The 19,959-nt window shown below is 26.6% G+C and overlaps 1 protein-coding gene across 2 annotated transcripts; it reads left to right on the top strand.

Moving 5' to 3' along the window:
• Positions 1 to 11,838: 11,838 nt before the first annotated feature.
• PhKgamma (phosphorylase kinase gamma) lies at positions 11,839 to 17,296 on the top strand. Of its 2 annotated transcripts, XM_029318654.2 has the most exons (9): positions 11,840 to 12,034; positions 12,308 to 12,477; positions 12,838 to 13,122; positions 13,198 to 13,288; positions 13,530 to 13,666; positions 14,063 to 14,160; positions 14,700 to 14,783; positions 15,679 to 15,837; positions 16,591 to 17,296. In XM_029318654.2, the coding sequence occupies exons 1-9, from the start codon at positions 11,943 to 11,945 to the stop codon at positions 16,723 to 16,725; spliced, it is 1,251 nt and encodes a 416-aa protein (XP_029174487.1). In that variant the 5' UTR covers positions 11,840 to 11,942; the 3' UTR covers positions 16,726 to 17,296. The 2 variants fall into 2 exon arrangements, with proteins under 2 accessions (XP_029174495.1, XP_029174487.1); XM_029318662.2 differs by lacking the exon at positions 14,700 to 14,783 and having other exon boundaries at positions 11,839 to 12,034.
• The last annotated feature ends 2,663 nt before the right edge of the window (positions 17,297 to 19,959 follow it).

Below are 19,959 nucleotides of genomic sequence, written 5' to 3'. Positions count from 1 at the left end.
AATTGTTAACAAATTTTTTCTTGTTTTTTTATTTATTTTACGAGAAATAATTATATGAAAAATTATTTATTTTACGCAAACGTGTATTGTGATTCGTAGTATATAATTGAAAAGATGATGGCAAAATAAATCGATAAAATATAATCGATAAAAAAAATTACTAAAAAACACTATTCGAGTTTAAAAATTCGGATATTATTAATTTCTCAATTTTCGAAGTTATTTTTCTCGCGAGCTAAGCGTCGTACAAAAAATATTAATTGTATGTTTCGTATTATTATTACAAAGAATCGCTTTTTTTCGTACAATAGTTTTACTGTATTACGCAATATACTATATTTCGTGCTTAAATTACAAAGAAAAATTTTTCTTAATTTTATAAAACTAGCATTTGTATGTGTATACAATATCTCAATTAGTTTGAGATTTATTCCGCTTTAATTTACCAGAATATATATAATAATAAACAGCTACTAATTAATATACAGAAATTTAAAGTTTAACTATAAACGATATAAATAAGAATTTCGATATATCATTGTGTTCAATGTAATAAAGTGATTTTAACAAAATGATGAGAAAGGGAAGGACATTCAACGCGGTTCAGGACGTGCGCTTAGCTACCGTCCGTAGTCGTTATATACATATATATACATATATAAATATTTTAGACGTGTAATAGTTTATAAGTTTGAAACAGAAAGGAAAAAAGATTGCGCCACGCGAGCGTATTTAGCGCAATTTAAAGAAAAATACTTATTCATATTATATTGAGATCGATTTATACATAAATGTTCTCGGTTGACCACGCATCGGAATCCTTATTAAGGCTCCCGGCTCCTCGCCGATCATGTTGGAATTGTGACGTCACAATCTGACATAGCAGCGGCGAGGAGCCTTAAAGTGAAAAAAAAAAAAAAACGATATTCCAAACTGAACAAGTGCCAATTTGTACATACAATATCGACTTATCACTGGTAAAGGAAACTAAGTGATCTGCACAAAAGTTCGATATTATTTGTACAATAATTCTATTAATTATATTTTGTGTGCAAGTTATAAGTTTTTAATATATGTATACATATATATACGCATTACCTCATTATCTTCATTTATTTTTCTATATATGCAATATAATTACTTTGAATATATTCTTGTCATATATATGTAGATTGTTTTCTTGTTAGTTTATGATTATATTTTTTTATTTGTAGTATTCGTATAAAATATACGAGAGTAGTGAAATATAAAGTAACATATTCACTTTATTAGTTAACATATGCATTCGCATTTAATATTATTATAATATGGATCATTTAAGGAGTTTGTTCAGTAAAATAAAAATATTACGTTATAATTGGAATACATTCCTTGCAAAAGAATTTTACATATGTTTTTATATGTAATACATGTAAAAGTATACAAATAGTAATTAATATAATTTTGTAAATAATATAATATTATTTATATTACATCTCTAAATAACAAACTTTATATGTCAAAAAATATTTTGCAGGAATTTGAATAAATATTCATACAATATTGTTTTTATGTAATAATCATAATTGATAATAAATAAAAAAATATTTTTTTGAGAAGCGTTGGAATAATGTAGCAACGTTTCTTTGTTTTATGATATAGGATTCTCTGTCTTTATCTGTTTTTCATGCCCTGCAGAAAAGAAATGAACAAACTTCTTAATAAATAATAGCATTTGATTTGAAGAATGTATAATGAATGCATATTCGTCTATGAATCCTTGCGAATATTAAGAAGGAAAGTCGAAAGATATAAAAACCGCTAGCTAGATAAGCAAGTCTTCCCAAAATGCTGAGCACAGTAAAGCAGTACAAAAGAAAAAATTAAAACCTGCTTTTTAAAAAAAGAATAATATAAATACAGTAAGAAATTAGGATATCTAGCAGTGGAATCAATTTAGTGTATTATCTACTGGATATTTTATGTCAAAAATATTGCCATTTTATGTAAAAAATATTGCCATTTTTTATCATATATACATATATATAAATTAAGTTATCATACTTTTAATATCAAGATCCCATTTTTAATACTCCAACAAAATTATAATTGAAAATGAAAAAAGTATTGGTAGATGTATTAAATATTTACTTTTTTCAAAGGTTTTTAAGTATGTATTTTTCTCTTTTTTCCGATGAGTAGTCAATACGAGAAAGACACCATGTGCGCGCGCGCAGAGAGAGAGAGAAAGAGAAGTACAGGTAAACATAAAAAGAATTAGAATAATTACCGAGTTTTTGACAAATCCGAAATCTAATCGGCTTATATTTATAACATATTGTAATTATCGAAATAATCAAGATGTGCAAATGTGGATGCTTGATTCCATTAAAAAATGAAAATAAACTTTTCCATACTGTAAAAAAATATGTGAAATTATATAAATAATAAGTGTAAAATTACACGATAATTAATGAAAATGTATACATTTATTATTTATGTAATTTCACATTTTTATGTAATATATTACAAATTTTTTTACAGTGCAAATAGCAAACTGATGTCATTAAACGTCAAAATAAAGTTATTTTGACGCTTGCTACCTGAGTTTCAATTTACAAAATATATAAAAATGCTTTCAATATACCCATTTAAAATAAGAAATAGAAAATTGGCATTTTTTAATTGTTTTTTAAATAAAAATAATTTATTAAATATTTATATTTTTATATATTTATTTATCTTTAAATGGTTTTTTAAAAATAAATTTAAATATATTGATTAATTTTTAGTTTACAACAAATGCATTTGAAATAAAAAATTGTAATAAAAATCATTTTCTAAATGAAAATGTAAAATAGTTTTTTAAAAAAATGTATTTTTTTAATGCAAAGTATAAAATAAGCATTTTACGTTTTCCATCTTAAATGCATCTATTACAAATAATGCGCATCTCTGAAAATAATTGTCAGAATCAGAGATTCTTTTAATCTGCAAAGATCGATGTACCATTTTCTGTCAAAAACTCTGACGTAGCATAAAATCTCGTTTAAAATTTTATATAATTCTTAACTAACATATGCTTTAACTTGTTCTGCATATGCTTCATTAATGATGAAGCATATACTTGTGCTGTATACTGTAATGCTTCTTTCTCTCTCTTTTTTTCTCTTTCTCTCTCTTTCTCCCTTTCTCTCGCTAGCTCGTTTGCCTTCTAATGAAAGGAAAATAATGATTAAATAACAACCCATCGCAGAACGTTCCGTATAATTAATTATGTCCTTATAGTATATAAAATAAGAAGATCGCGATTGTTCCAGTCTAGTTAAGTAAATTGCGTTTACGTGATATAGGCGATATATCTAAAAATTTTTATATATAGTTTCTGTGTCGGACCATCTCTCTTTAGCTGTTTATTTGCTAATAATGTATAAAAGATATCCCAAGCAAGCATACGTCATTTTGACGGCGATGACGTCATTAGACATCAAAGTGACGTCATTTTGACGTCTGGTGACGTCAGTTTGCTACTTGGGATTCTATTTGTTCACACAATCAAGTTTTCTTGAACACTAAAGCAAATTTTGAAAAGAAAAAAATCATGATGCACAATATTCGTTTCGTACTGTGTATAGTGTTCCATAGACTTTAAATTAAACTTAAAATTAAATCTCGATCTATTAAACGTATCGTTTATATATAAATACGTGTGCACACGATTTACTTTTTATACTCACAATCAAATGCGAGAGGATTGGATTTACTGTAGTGTATACATTGCAATTTTTAGCTTATTCTATCCTCTGTATAAAGGAAATGAAATGTATTTGTGACACACATTCTTACACACTGTCTGTGTGTTTGTATACATATATACATGTACGTGCGTATATATATGGGTTTACAGTAATTGGCGCGTCATATAAAATATAACTGAGAAAAACAGATATTATTTCTTATAAGTTTTTTCAAAAATTTTGTTTTAATTTTGTGAAAAAAATTTAGATAGAAAAGTTTTTGATTTTTCTCCCGTACATAATTATTTATTAATTTAATTTTAATGTTTAGAAAAAATAATATTTTTTTCGATTTATTTTCTTTTAATTTTTTTCAGTAATGTTTAAATTTTTTTCTAATTTTTTTTCAAATTAAAAAAAATAAAAAGAGAAACTATACACATTTTTTAAAAACAAATATAAAAAAGGAAAAAAAACAAAAAAAATCAAATTAATATTAAATGATTTTCTCGCTTTGATTGAAATTATTTTCGCTCAAAATAATTTCCCTTTTTTATTACATTCCCTTTCTTCCACTTTATTAATTTTCTCTTTTAAAATTGATAATAGATCTAATGTGGGATTAAGATTGATGAGCGATTGTGGCATCTAATTAAAATTTTAATTTTGAATACTTTTCACCGAATGCTTTATTTTGCTAAAAAAAGAAATTGTCTTCTAAACTTTTTGACTCGAAGCAACGATATTTTCAGATTTTTACAGAGACTGTAAATATAGGATATTTGTCATTATATCATTTAGTTTGATTAGATTTCCTATATTTTACTAAACGAAAAAATCCTAAACTAGAATATTGCCTTTTTCATGCTTCACAAATGTTTTATGTCAATTAATAATTACTCGATGTCTTCCTCTTTCTATTTTATCTATAGCTAAAACGATCTCTAAATTTTTACAACTGAGTTTAAATTTTATATTTGAGTTATTTTATTTAACTTTGTTACTGCTTTCTTAAGCAGAAAATTCTTTGATATCTCGCAAAAAATGATGAGTGTATAAAAGTCTGGTTTCCAGTCAATCTCACAAACTTCCTTAGTCGAAAAATAATTAATTAAAACAAACGCACACTGCAAGGCCAAATGTCAAATTAGACGAAGCACAATAAACTTTGCTAACAATAAGTACAACGATAAAATCAATTAATGGCATTTTTAATTGACAAGACAATAATTTTTTTTGTCATAGTCTTAAACAAACATTTCTGAAAAAAGTTAGAAGACAATCTAAAAAAATAAAGAAATTTTTTTATTTAAAACTTTATATAAAATTAAGCCAATAGAGTGCAATTGTTTTTTAATCAATAGCATTCAATTAAATTTGCACACATTAATTCTTTTGTAATCTGTTTATAAAAGTAAAGACATAAGTGAAAGAAATAAGAAAAAGGAAAATTTTGTAAAATATTTCATGTTTTTTAATCATTATTTAACAACAGAACTTTATAAGACATAATAAACATGTTTTTTTCCTTATTTTCATTATGATTTACATAACAGCATTAAAATGTTACGCTTGCAAAGCGTTTATTTTATTTGATACTTTATTTTATTTTAGGGTACTTTTATATGCAAATTATTTCGAATAGCTAATTTCAACTAATTAATTTCATACAGAAAGCGAAAACGTGTAATTGCATTTTTCCGGTGCATATCGTTGTACGCAAAAAGAAAATAAGGTCATATGAAAATGGTTATTATGCCATTCAACTTTCTCTTTTTTCACCATTTTTTTCTATTGCTAATGCAATAAACTGTATAAAAATAAGACCAATTGCCAATTACGTTACCTCATATATACACACATACGCACGTGCATAAATATAAAATAAGTAGTATTTATAGATTATTCCAAATAGACAAACAAAAATTAATACTCTTATCAAAAATTAATATTCATCGAAAAATAAGCGTATTTTTCCTGTTTTAAAATTTTCGGTAATACATTAAATATTCATCGATATTGTGATTTTTAGTGAATAAAATTAAATTAATATATTAAAAGAAATTTATTTTTGAGAAAAAAATAATTTAGAAAGAAGTAAAACCCTGACAAAATTCGATTTATAAGTTTGTAAGTAATTTAAATATCCAATAAATGCTTGAAATTGAAGTTACTCTGTACCTTCGTTTTTTTTCTTTCTAGTAATATCTATATAAAAGCGATAGTCGAATCTATTTTTGCGTTAGCGAAATAGTTTTGTTATGAATAATTAACTTCAGTTTTAATAATGATTATCAAGATCTTCAGATAAAGATTTTCTCTTTATTATGTCCGATTTTGTTTATTAAAAATTATAATATTTCGGACCATGTATTTTCGAAAATTTTGCGAAAGGAAAAATTGTTAATTTTTTGGTGAATATAATAATATTAATTTCTGACATCGACAGGATATTTCATTTTAATCTTTTCCTCACAATTATACTTCCACAATTATTAATTATATTTTTAAAAAATGCCTCAGATTAAACTTATTGTGTTTCAAAGAAGGCTACTCTCTATAACAATAAGTACAATTTTGTTCTAGATTATTATGTATTGTATATTTTCTTATATTAATTAATGTATCCTATATTATTCTTTGTATAAAACAAGTCTTGTAAATCATTTTTCATTCTATCTTAAAATTTCTATGTATAGCATTTTTATGTATAGAATCATGAATTATGATGAGAAGAATCAATTTATGAGAAAAAAATGTACGATCCTAATTTAAAAAATGATGGTGAGCTCAAAAAATTTTGAAAGCGCTTTTATATCTACATTAATCTACAACAAAATTGTGCCAAAAAACTTTTGAAACAAAATAAATTTTATTTGAAGCTTTTTTATAATAATTAATTTTTTAAATAAGCGATTTCAATGATAGTGGAAATAGTCATGTAAAAAGATTAAAAGGATGAAACAGCCTGTGTGTGTCCCTACATATATTTTATTTGTTATTTTTTTATTGTAAATACTTTTTATTTTCGCTCCTTTATTAGTAAAAAGGACGCGCATTTTAGTCAATTATTATTATCATAATGCAATTATATTTCTTCGCGTGCGTGAGGAAAATTAATTCGTCATTAAGAAAGCGTGCAAAGTTAATTTAATAAAGAGTGATTAGCGTGTCATTTTGATCGTGAGTAAAATAATTGTTTTCCTTTTCACAAACGCTTTAATATACATTCTGAACGTACTAAAATGTTTAGAAAAAAAATTATATATTAAAAAAGATTGAAGCATTTGATTTTCGAGTAAAATTCTCATATTATATTTATGGCCTTTAATAAGTTAAACTATAAGAATTATATTCTCACAAATAACATATTTTACAAAAAAAATGGAGGATGTTGCAGCCGATCAAAAATTCTTCTAATTGCCAATCGTTAAAATAATAATAAACAAAATCTCTATTTAGTCATAACTTATTAATATTAAGTTAATTACACACATATAATAATGCGTTCCACTATATTCTACACATATTAAAAACTCGATGTAAATCTTTTATGTCGCATTAAATACGTATATCGAGGAAAAAAATCGATATACGATTCAATATACAACGTAACATGTTTTATGCTATTAAGGAGCTTCTGCTGCGATAAATACATTCATGTTTGTTATTCTTTGTTTATCCAAAGAGATTCGAGAGAAGGGATTTGTATTTAAGAAATTATATAAAAACATATATATATACTATATGCCCAGTAAACACACTTATTTATTGCAATATAACATCTCGTAGAGCAACAAATAAGAATATAAAAGTTGCTTGATTGATATAAAAAAGTTACTTATTAATATGATAAAAAAATTGTAATATCATACATATTATTTTGTATCGTTACAACAGTACTGTAACATTATTGCAAAATTATTATATATGATGTATATTACAATATAAAATATTAATCTACTAACCCTTATGCAATATATCTGTAATATATTCAGTTCTATTATACTTATATATAAAACATTAAATATATATAACAGTGTTTACTAGGTGTATATAGTATAGTTATACTTTTATTATACTCTTATTACTATTATACTTTTTTAAATATATGCTTCTCTCTCTCTCACACACACACATATTTTAGGATATTTGCGTTAAAGGACATTAAGAATCTTTCCCTGGTAGCAAGCATACGTCATTTTGACATCGTGACGTCATTTTGACGTCGAATGACGCTATTTTGACGTCAATGTCATTTTGACGTTTAATGATGTCATTTTGACGTCGAATAATATCATATTGACGTCGGATGACGACATTTTACGTTTAATGACGTCAGTTTGCTGCTTGGATTAATTCGCTATTTGAAAGCACACTGTGTATTGTGTAGATGTACCCTACTATGTGAATTTGTTGTGTTACAAGCAACATTATTATATTTTTGTGTTACGAATTACGATACGTTTTGTGAACAAATACGATTCTCCTCAATAAGAATCTCTATATTGTAAGCCACATGAGACGCACCAACGCGTAATAAATATATACCATCGTGATAATTTTTAATTGCGAATGCATTAGCAGAAGTTCGCGATACATCTGTGAATACCGACCAAAAGTAAAAAAAAAATAAAAAGAATGTCTTAGAAATGCCCATAATTCTAGATAGAAATTCAAAATTATACCGAGAAATAATATCTAATGAGAATGAATCTAATCTTTTGTAAACGATATGAATATAAAATAATTGTATATTTTGAAAATTATGCTAGAGGCGTCTCGATGCATAGATAGAGAGGACAATATATTATTGTGTCATATTCTATTTTAATTGAAAGTAATGGAAAACACAATGTGAAATTAGTGCATATTTTTAATAAATGGATCACAAAATTACATCGCATTCAGCAATTATTTATTCCTGATAAATTAAAGAAATGTATGGAATAATAATTTTAATGATAAATGTAAACAAAAATAAATGCTTATACAATGTTCGATTTTATTTATAATAAGCTGCAATGTAAAATTAATCCAATTTACAAATTTAATTAATATCATTTAAAGTATAGAAATATTCGCATATCCGAAAATTTTAGTTTTAATTCTGTATATACAAATAATTAGAGTATCTCATTTTAAAAGACCTACAATCCTTAACAGCACATATCTTTTGAACATATATGATGTTTTTATATTAAATGATCGATATATATTTTTTAAAGTCAAATATTTTATCTGATGCTCTATAACATTTGATTGATTGATTTATTTCGACGATATAAATATAAATAAAATTAAAAACGGTCGAATCGTGGAAAAATTTAATTATTAAAATAATAAAAATAAGCATATATATATATATATATATATATATATATATACAATATATATATATATATATATGTGTGTGTATATATTATATATATATATATATATATATATATATATATATATATATGTATATATATGGTGTCTCATCCCCAGATTACCCAGATGTTGTTAATGTAATTGTATTTAAATGCATGCATTTTTTAACATTTAATTATGTTTCTTATATAAAAATTATATAATAAATAAAGATACTTAATATTAAATTTTTTTTCATAATACTATAATTTCATATTACATTTTTTCATAATACTATAAAAAATAAATTAAATTATTGTATATATTGATAATGTATAATATGTGTAATATAATTAATATGTGTATAAATGTATGTAATAATTTTATAAAGCTATATGTTAGAATATAGATAGCAAGCTGAAGTCATTGACGTCAAAATGACGTCATTTTGACGTCGATGACATCATCTTGCTACCTGGGTATAGCTTTATAAAATTACTACCGTAAAAATATTATTTAATGCTCTCAAAATATTAATAAAATATTTTAAAAACATTAATTTCAACATTACCGAAACCTCTAAAATCGATGTCAAAGTTTGTTCATAATGATGTTGCATACAATGTTAAAAACTATATATATTTGACAACAATAATAACATTGTAGCAATGATTTTTTGCTTACTAGGAACGTATATATAAACGATAAAAATAACAATTCCCCATATTTATTAGATTTCTATTTTGACGCTTAAAAAATAGCTCCTTACCTGATTACGGATGAAGATGATCTGCTGATTGCGAATATCACGATTTAAATGATTAAAAATCAGACTACCCTTTTTTTTCGGTGCTTCGGCTGAATTTTGAATGAACGAACAATTCCAGACCGACCGGCAGAGGTCTCTACCGTCGACTCTAGAACTCTCGAAGGAAGTATGAAGTAAAGCAGAGAGAAGGATGAGAGTGGTCATCCCCTCGATTTAGCTGCAACCGGAATTCAAAGCGCCTCTATGTGCACAAAACGTGCACATTGAACTACGTAGCCATGTGCACGATGCTCCCGAGTGGTAACAGGCTATGTGCACGGTACGTGGTTCGATTCCGTGCTATGTGCACAGATGAGCGCCAGTAACACGTAGCTGTTAAAGGAGATGAGTTCGAGACCTCGCAGGGCCAATTTTTTTTTTTTTTTTTTTAGTACGACTATATTTGTCAATTTAATGAAATCCTTTTAATTATTGTGGAATAAAGAGATAAAATGCATTTCTCAAGCGTACGCGAGAAAATCGAAATCAAAAATAATGAGTGCCGTATAAATACGTATGGAATAGAGCGTTATATCGAAGAGCGTGTGGCGTAGCGTTAAGGGGCTAGACACGTACCGTCGAGATTAGAGGTTCGATTCTCAAGGAGTGACTTTTTTTTTAATATTTTTTTATTTTAAATAAAATTTTTTTTTACCATAAAATGTAATTTTTACACAAAATAAATGTAAATAACACGATTTATTTACTTATAACACGTATATTACAAAAATGCATTTTTCTTTGCCTCAAAAAGCCGTGAAAAGCCGTCTGTAGAATAGCTGTATGCGATAGGAACTTGTATGATTATCTGTTTAATTAAAAATTATCCGATTTATGTCGTGTTTGGTGTCGTTGAAATCGCAAAAATCTCAATAATCCATTAATATTATTTTTGAATAGATAAAATGCAAAATAAAGGTTTTAGTTTTTCACTTATAAGATGTTTATATTTGTGAATTGCCATGGATGGGGAAGCCTATTGTTCGAGAGTTCGGAACTTTCTTTGATGATAGGTCCTCTCGCTCGCTCTATACTCGCAGTCTCGCTTTCTCTCTCGCACACGACGAGTTGTGAGATGAGCTCGAAAAGATAAGCGGGCCCGAGCGCCCGAGTATCGAGATCAAAGAACGTTCCGAACTCTCGAACAATAGGCTTCCCCATCCATGGCAATTCACAAATATAAACATCTTATAAGTGAAAAACTAAAACCTTTATTTTGCATTTTATCTATTCGAAAATAATATTAATGGATTATTGAGATTTTTGCGATTTCAACGACACCAAACACGACATAAATCGGATAATTTTTAATTAAACAGATAATCATACAAGTTCCTATCGCATACAGCTATTCTACAGACGGCTTTTCACGGCTTTTTGAGGCAAAGAAAAATGCATTTTTGTAATATACGTGTTATAAGTAAATAAATCGTGTTATTTACATTTATTTTGTGTAAAAATTACATTTTATGGTAAAAAAAAATTTTATTTAAAATAAAAAAATATTAAAAAAAAAAGTCATTCCTTGAGAATCGAACCTCTAACCTCGACGGTACGTGTCTAGCCCCTTAACGCTACGCCACACGCTCTTCGATATAACGCTCTATTCCATACGTATTTATACGGCACTCATTATTTTTGATTTCGATTTTCTCGCGTACGCTTGAGAAATGCATTTTATCTCTTTATTCCACAATAATTAAAAGGATTTCATTAAATTGACAAATATAGTCGTACTAAAAAAAAAAAAAAAAAAATTGGCCCTGCGAGGTCTCGAACTCATCTCCTTTAATAGCTACGTGTTACTGGCGCTCATCTGTGCACATAGCACGGAATCGAACCACGTACCGTGCACATAGCCTGTTACCACTCGGGAGCATCGTGCACATGGCTACGTAGTTCAATGTGCACGTTTTGTGCACATAGAGGCGCTTTGAATTCCGGTTGCAGCTAAATCGAGGGGATGACCACTCTCATCCTTCTCTCTGAGTAAAGTATGGTGCAGATCTCTTACGAGCAGCGTTGGACTTGGAGCTCGCACAGTTTCTGTGCGCACAGTGCAAATCATGGCGAAGGATGAAGGGGACGATGTGCTGCCAGACAAGGACGCGGCGAAAGGATTCTACGCCAAGTACGAGCCCAAGGAGATCCTAGGAAGGTACCTGTTACTTTAGCCTCGTCTCGATCACCTTTTATTATCAAGTATTTTTACTGACTCGCGAGTTGCTGCTCCCTCTTTTTCTAATTCCTGAATATCAGGTCAAATGGTGCGAATCGGTGGAAGAAATTAATTTATAATTGTGTTTTAAATTCACAGTGACATTACATAATTCAGGCGAATTTCCATAAATTTTGCCACGAGTCGCAATAATTGCATTATGTCGACGAATTTAACGAGTTAAACTTAATAATGTGGGAACAAATATTCCAGGGGAATATCTTCCACTGTCAGAAGATGTATTGAGAAAGAGACAGGTAGAGAGTACGCAGCTAAAATTATAGACATCAGCAATGAGACTAACGAGGATGGGCATCATATGAAGGACGCTACGCTGCAAGAGGTGCAGATACTTCATAGAGTTGCTGGACATCCTTATATCAGTAAGTTCTCTAAGTTTTGCTTCTCTTGGAAGATTGTTGAAAACTATATTTAAGTTTATTTAAGTCTATTTAATTTGTCTATTTAAATCTCGTTAAATTTGACTTCGCTAATTTTGGTGTCTTAATGTAAACACTAATACGTCCCCTCTGTGTGATAATTACGTGACAATTTCATGTATGTAACTGTACTCTTACGTGTTATTTAAGAATTGTTCTATTTTAAAAAGAGAGAGAGAGCCAAAATTAATGAGATTCTGTTTTATGTTAATAGCTTAAGAGAGGTCATTATGATTATTTTTATTTTCTTAAATATTTTCTGCCAAATGTGCGATAACTGTAATTATTTTTTTTAATTTCTAGTTGAATTGCACGATGTTTTTGAATCGAACACATTTATATTTTTAATCTTTGAATTGTGTAAAAATGGAGAATTGTTTGATTATCTTACGTCTGTCGTGACACTGTCTGAAAAGAAGACACGTTATATCATGAGGCAAGTGTTTGAAGGTGTTCAACATATACATGATCAAAGAATAGTACACAGGGATTTAAAGCCTGAGAACATATTGCTGGACGATAACTTGAATGTGAAGATAACAGATTTTGGATTTGCCAGAATGTTGAAACCTGGTGAAAAGTTAGACGGTTTGTTCGCATTATTTATTTCATATGATTTTTAATTACAAAAAATTTTTGTACTAATTTTTTTGTATCTTGCAGATCTTTGCGGTACACCTGGCTATCTAGCACCGGAAGTATTAAAATGCAACATGTTTGAAAACGCAGAAGGTTATGGATTTGAAGTTGACATGTAAGATTTGTTTATTATTTATAGAAATACATAAATACATATATATATATATATATATATATATATATATATATATATATATTCATATATTACTATATACACCTATATACACTTATATATAGCTATATATTATTTTACAACTATAATGTATATAGATTTTTATATAAATGAATTTTAATTATAACTCTTTCTTGCTATATATTCTATTATATATTGTTCATTTTTTTTTGTGATGTAATAGATGGGCTTGTGGTGTAATTATGTTTACTCTATTGGTTGGCTGCCCTCCATTTTGGCATCGGAAGCAAATGGTTATGCTTAGAAATATAATGGAGGGAAAATATTCTTTTACATCTCCCGAATGGGCTGATATAACAGGTAAAAAATTGCAATTAATAAAGACTACATCTTAAAAAATAATAAAATAAGGCTCTATGAAAATATATACAAAGTGATTCGAAATTGGAGAATAATGAGACTGCACCACAGTTTGTGAAAAATATAATAATGAAACAGTACATGCCACTAAGAAATAGTTTTTTTATTATAATATTAGATATATATATATTTAAATATAAATATGTATATAAAAAACTTATATTTAAATATTATTTAATTAAATTTAAAATCTATATTTAAAAAACTTTTTGCAATAAAAAATAGTACAGATTTTCATTACTTAATTTTTCACTTTTATGCTGTAATCTTATCCTCGAAACGTTGTGTGTATGCATATATATTATATATATATATATGATTTTATATATATTTTAGAGGCTCCAAAAGATTTAATAAGAAAGTTGCTCGTTGTTGATCCTAAAAAAAGAAGTACTATAAAAGAGGCATTAGAACATTCATTCTTCCACACTGTTGTAAGTATTAAATATTATTATTATAATATTATATTACACATATGTAATATACACATAAGAAATTTTTTTACAACTAATTTTATATACATCATGTTTTACTATGTTATATTTGTTTTATTTATTGCTCTTTAACTATTTTTATCTGAAATTATACTTGCACCTATTTCACGATTATTCTTATAACTTTATAACTAATAATTTTATGCACATTGTGATTTACTATTGGAGTATATTTGTTTTATTTATTGCTCTTTCATTATTTTTATCCCAAATTATTACTTGCACCTATTTCACTCTTCTTTCTTATATCTATTTTTATATCTATTAATTTCATTATTCTTATATTCAAAGATTATAATATACAAGATATAAGAATAAAGATAATATATATAGAAAAAAAACTTATATTTTCTTCTGCTTACATTTAATGGTACAAATATTGCAGTTTAAATCAATATTTTGATCTAGTTATTTATGTATATTTAAAAAATTTTTTAATATAAATATTTTATAAAAAATATAAGTTATTGATCTTACAGCTGTGGGATCAAGACATCGCTCCTCTAAAACGTTCTCTGTCCTCTAACTCGCGACGTCTGAGTAGGATATCTCAGTTAGCTTTGGTAATTTACTTTTCTTTTTATTTTGTTGCCAAATGTAAAATTTACTATTGTTTTCATATAACAATTAATATTTTTATTGTTTTAGCCAACATTCATTAATTGTTAGAAATGTATAGATAATTGAAAACAACCACACGCGCGCGCGCGTTGAATGAATATCGAAGGATGATAAAATTAAGTTTTTTTGGAAAAAAAATTTATAAACACACACTCAGTTTATTATTATCTTATCTATTTATTATGAACATTTAGTTCATCATTATCTATCCTTTCTTAAGCACACATTATTCAAGTTGTTTTCAATCATTCTATGCACAATTAACTACATATAATTATTTATAATGATAATTTATCATAAAGTTTTATAAAATTATTTTTTTATATGACTAATCTATTGCACTCTATTAATATTTCTTCTCACATAATTATTGTACAAACAAATATATATATATATTAATATTTTAAAAGGAAAATATATAAATATATATATATTTTTGCACCTATGCACATATATTGTAACATATATTTTTAATAAATTAATATTTCATCAATAAATAATTGTATAAAGATGAAACAAACATGTACATAAATATGTGTATCTACATATATAATCTATTAATGAAATTAAAATCATAAGTTACAATATGTTTGTATGCTCAATAATATTAGTTATTTTTTCGATATTAGTTTTTTCAGTCTTATTATCTAACTATTGATTTATTCAGTTTGATTGTATTTATAAAAAAAAACTTAATATATTTTATTATATGTAGAGAACAATAGCAATAATATTTCACGATAGAAATATTAATTTAAAATAGCTTAAATTTTTGTTACTTTTTACTGTAAAAACTAACGAGTTTGCACTGTATGTATTAATTTTCTTCTTACATAGGAATTGAAGGCCAAATCGTTCAACGCACGAAAGAGATTCCAATTGGCAATTATTTGTGTGCGAGCAGTTATTCGTATTAAACGACTTCATATCACGCCTGAACCGCTTTCAGCACAAATAACTTATACTGATCCATATAGGATAAAAATTCTGCGGAAGGTATACATTTTTTAAAAATATTAGAATAATATTTCATACTAACAAACTAATCCAATGTTCACCAATTCGAATTTTCTAATAATTAATTCAATATTTTATAGTGTCACCTACACTAAGTAAAATCCATGTATTTTTATATGGAAATTACTTGTTCAAAACTGGAAAAATTACTTAATTATCACTAATTTTTTAAAGTAAATATACATGTTAATGTAAAATCTACATAAAATATAGGTAAAATTACTATTTTTATGTAAAAATTACTTGTAATTTTAAATTTAGTACTTTTACTTTATTAGAATTTTATTTTATAAACATTATCCATTTTATTTATAACATTATTTTATAGCATTTTGTAATTTCACGTTCAGCAATATTTATAAATTTCATATGAAATTACACATAATCTGTAATCTTCCAAATGGGCAGCAATAATAGCATAAATTGCATGATTCTATTGAGTCGAAAAAACCTAGTATAATGTAATTTTACACATATTTTTTTCAGTGTAGTTTAATTATAGTGCGATATACTTGTGATATTGATTGTATGCTATTAAATATGTAATAATTGTTTAAAAAAATACTAACCAACAGTTTTTAAATTATCTGTAAATTCACAGAGTCTTTTAAAATGATTTTAAAATTGAATATATACGAACATGATTATACAATTAAGCTTAAGAGATTAAATAAGTATGAATATAGTAATGTGTGTTTTTTTGTTAAATATTTATTAATTATAATTTTTCAGGTGATCGACGGCTGTGCATTTCGAGTTTATGGACATTGGGTAAAGAAGGGAGAGGGTCAAAATCGCGCGGCACTTTTTGAAAATACACCAAAGACAGAACTGAAGCATCTGTACGTTAATAATTTAAGTAGATAACTATTATTGCTCTAGTAAAATTTTATTAAAAACAGAATCTCAATGGTCTAATAAAATAAATGTTAAAAATACAATTGTAAAATAATGTTTGAAAACAGGGATCTAACAATCATGAAATAGTTAAATTCTGTATGTGAGTGTGTGTGTGTGTGTGTGCGTGTTGATGTTTAAACTGATTAGATTAGATTATACATTGAAATTTATATTTGTGTAACAAATTCATATTATTATTGTAATATGATAAATCAGCATATAACTAAAAACTGGAATTGCAAGAAATGTATTTCTATGTACATTTAAATGTAAAGGTTTAAAATTTGCAAAACGCTATTTGCAAATATTTTCTAACAATATTTTTTATAAATGTACTAAAAGTTTGGGCCATAATGTAATAATATAAAATTACCATATATGATAATGTGATAAGGTAACTATCTTGCTAAAAATGTTTGAAAAATCTTTTATTTACTCCTAATTAAAACAGTAGTACTATTAATATTTAATAAAAATATATATATTTGTTAATTAAATTATTATAAAGCTTTATAATATACTTGTTATATACAATGTACATTTAATACATTAATTCTTAGATCAATTTCCATTAGAATGTAATATTTTATGCAAAATCTAGTCACAATTTTTGTACAAATAAGTTCTAAAACTTATATTAGAGAATATACATATTTCTATAAAAAATAAAGCTGAATAAGATTTACTACAAAAATCTTTATTTAATTCATTTGGAGTATTCTAATTGTGGATTTAAAGAAAGTCAAAACAAGAAATATAAGTATGCTGCCTTCTAAGCCGGGCAATAGAGCCAAGGAAACGAAAAATTAATTAAACGGAACTGTATCTCAATTTGAGATCAAAAGTTCCACATATAAATTAATTTCGAAACTTACATATGGAGAAATAAGCGAGAAAAATATAGGTCCGAAAAGTCGCTGAAGCGGGAATCGAACCCGCGTCTTTCACTTTCCGGGCGACTGCTCTTACCAACTAAGCTATTCAGACCCTTTCGATCCTATATTTTTCATTTGCCTTTTTAGTAGATGTTAGTAAATACCGCCGTGATTAGCCCAAGGCGTGAATAAACTCAGAAATAAATATTTTTATCGGCTCTCAATATAAATAATATAAGTATGCTGTCTTCTAAGCTGGGCAATAGAGCCAAGGAAACGAAACGAAAAATTAATTAAACGGAGTTCGAATTCCCGCTTCAGCGACTTTTCGGACCTATATTTTTCTCGCTTATTTCTCCATATGTAAGTTTCGAAATTAATTTATATGTGGAACTTTGGGATCTCAAATTGAGATACAGTTCCGTTTAATTAATTTTTCGTTTCGTTTCCTTGGCTCTATTGCCCAGCTTAGAAGACAGCATACTTATATTATTTATATTGAGAGCCGATAAAAATATTTATTTCTGAGTTTATTCAGGCCTTGGGCTAATCACGGCGGTATTTACTAACATCTACTTAAAAGGCAAATGAAAAATATGGGATCGAAAGGGTCTGAATAGCTTAGTTGGTAAGAGCAGTCGCCCGGAAAGTGAAAGACGCGGGTTCGTTTCCCGCTTCAGCGACTTTTCGGACCTATATTTTTCACGCTTATTTCTCCATATGTAAGTTTCGAAATTAATTTATATGTGGAACTTTGGGATCTCAAATTGAGATACAGTTCCGTTTAATTAATTTTTCGTTTCGTTTACTTGGCTCTATTGCCCGGCTTAGAAGGCAGCATACTTATATTCTTTATATTGAGAGCCGATAAAAATATTTATTTCTGAGTTTATTCACGCCTGGGCTAATCACGGCGGTATTTACTAATATCTACTTAAAAGGCAAATGAAAAATATGGGATCGAAGGGGTCTGAATAGCTTAGTTGGTAAGAGCAGTCGCCCGGAAAGTGAAAGACGCGGGTTCGTTTCCCGCTTCAGCGACTTTTCGGACCTATATTTTTCTCGCTTATTTCTCCATATGTAAGTTTCGAAATTAATTTATATGTGGAACTTTGGGATCTCAAATTGAGATACAGTTCCGTTTAATTAATTTTTCGTTTCGTTTCCTTGGCTCTATTGCCCGGCTTAGAAGGCAGCATACTTATATTCTTTATATTGAGAGCCGATAAAAATATTTATTTCTGAAAACAAGAAATGTTTATCATTGCTGAGTACATAAATATATATATATGTATATTATATATTTCTCTATAGTAATATATCCATATATAATATAATTGGATAAACATTCAAAAATAATTCAAACTACATGAAAACTTGTATTATTATAAAAAACAAGAACTGCTGTTCTTATCAAAGATGCTTATATCTTATATGTATGATAACATATATTTAGTTATATTATTATATTACACTTATGTGAATATGCATATATAAATATGTGCATATATGTATGTATATATCCACACATAGTATAACAGTGTAAGTTTGTAATCTTTTCTTTAATAATGTTTAAAAAATGTATTATTATTATTATTTTTGATTTGTGCTTGTACAATGTAAATTTAGTGACAATAGTTTTGCAGATAAGTAATTATAAATCATAGATAATATAATTGATAAATAAAATATATTTATTATTCTAAGAAATAATAAAAATATTTTCAGAAAAAATTAATTGACTTGTATATAAAACTATAAACGATAATAAAAACTATTAAATGTAGTCAAGGTCTTTTTTCTTAAAATGAACATTATTTAATGTATCTAAAATTAGATGAATATTATATATATTATGTCATAAAACTGCTCTTATAGATGTATATTAAAATTAATTAGATTCAAAAGATTATGATTTATTATGTAGATATTAAACAAGAGAATTCTACATTCTAAATTAATAATATATATATATATGTAAATAGCTTAATTCTGCTTTCAACTTTAGTTGTCTTTTATAAATTTAAAATTCCATTTTTTTCTCTTATATAATTTACATCCTTATATATGTAATTAGAAGAATAATTTTAGTCTCACTTCAAAAAATTCAATTTTTTTTTAAATTATTTTTCCCGTATATATATATATATTTTTTTTTTTCAATTTAAATACATATTTCACATATCCCAGCGTATTTTAATGAATTTCATCGGAAATAGAATTTGCGCCCGAGATCGAAGTAAGCGAGAAAAAAGTTTCCTAGAAAAGAAAAAGCGATTTGTGCCAAAGAGATGTATTTTTGGTAGCCAGAGGTTGCATCGGACGA

This window comes from Nylanderia fulva, unplaced genomic scaffold (assembly GCF_048542155.1).
Source record: "Nylanderia fulva isolate GAGA-0341 unplaced genomic scaffold, ASM4854215v1 Scaffold93, whole genome shotgun sequence".
Classification (NCBI taxonomy): domain Eukaryota; kingdom Metazoa; phylum Arthropoda; class Insecta; order Hymenoptera; family Formicidae; genus Nylanderia; species Nylanderia fulva.
Note: the sequence above shows the minus strand (reverse complement) of the source record. Positions and strands in the feature narration are given on the sequence as shown.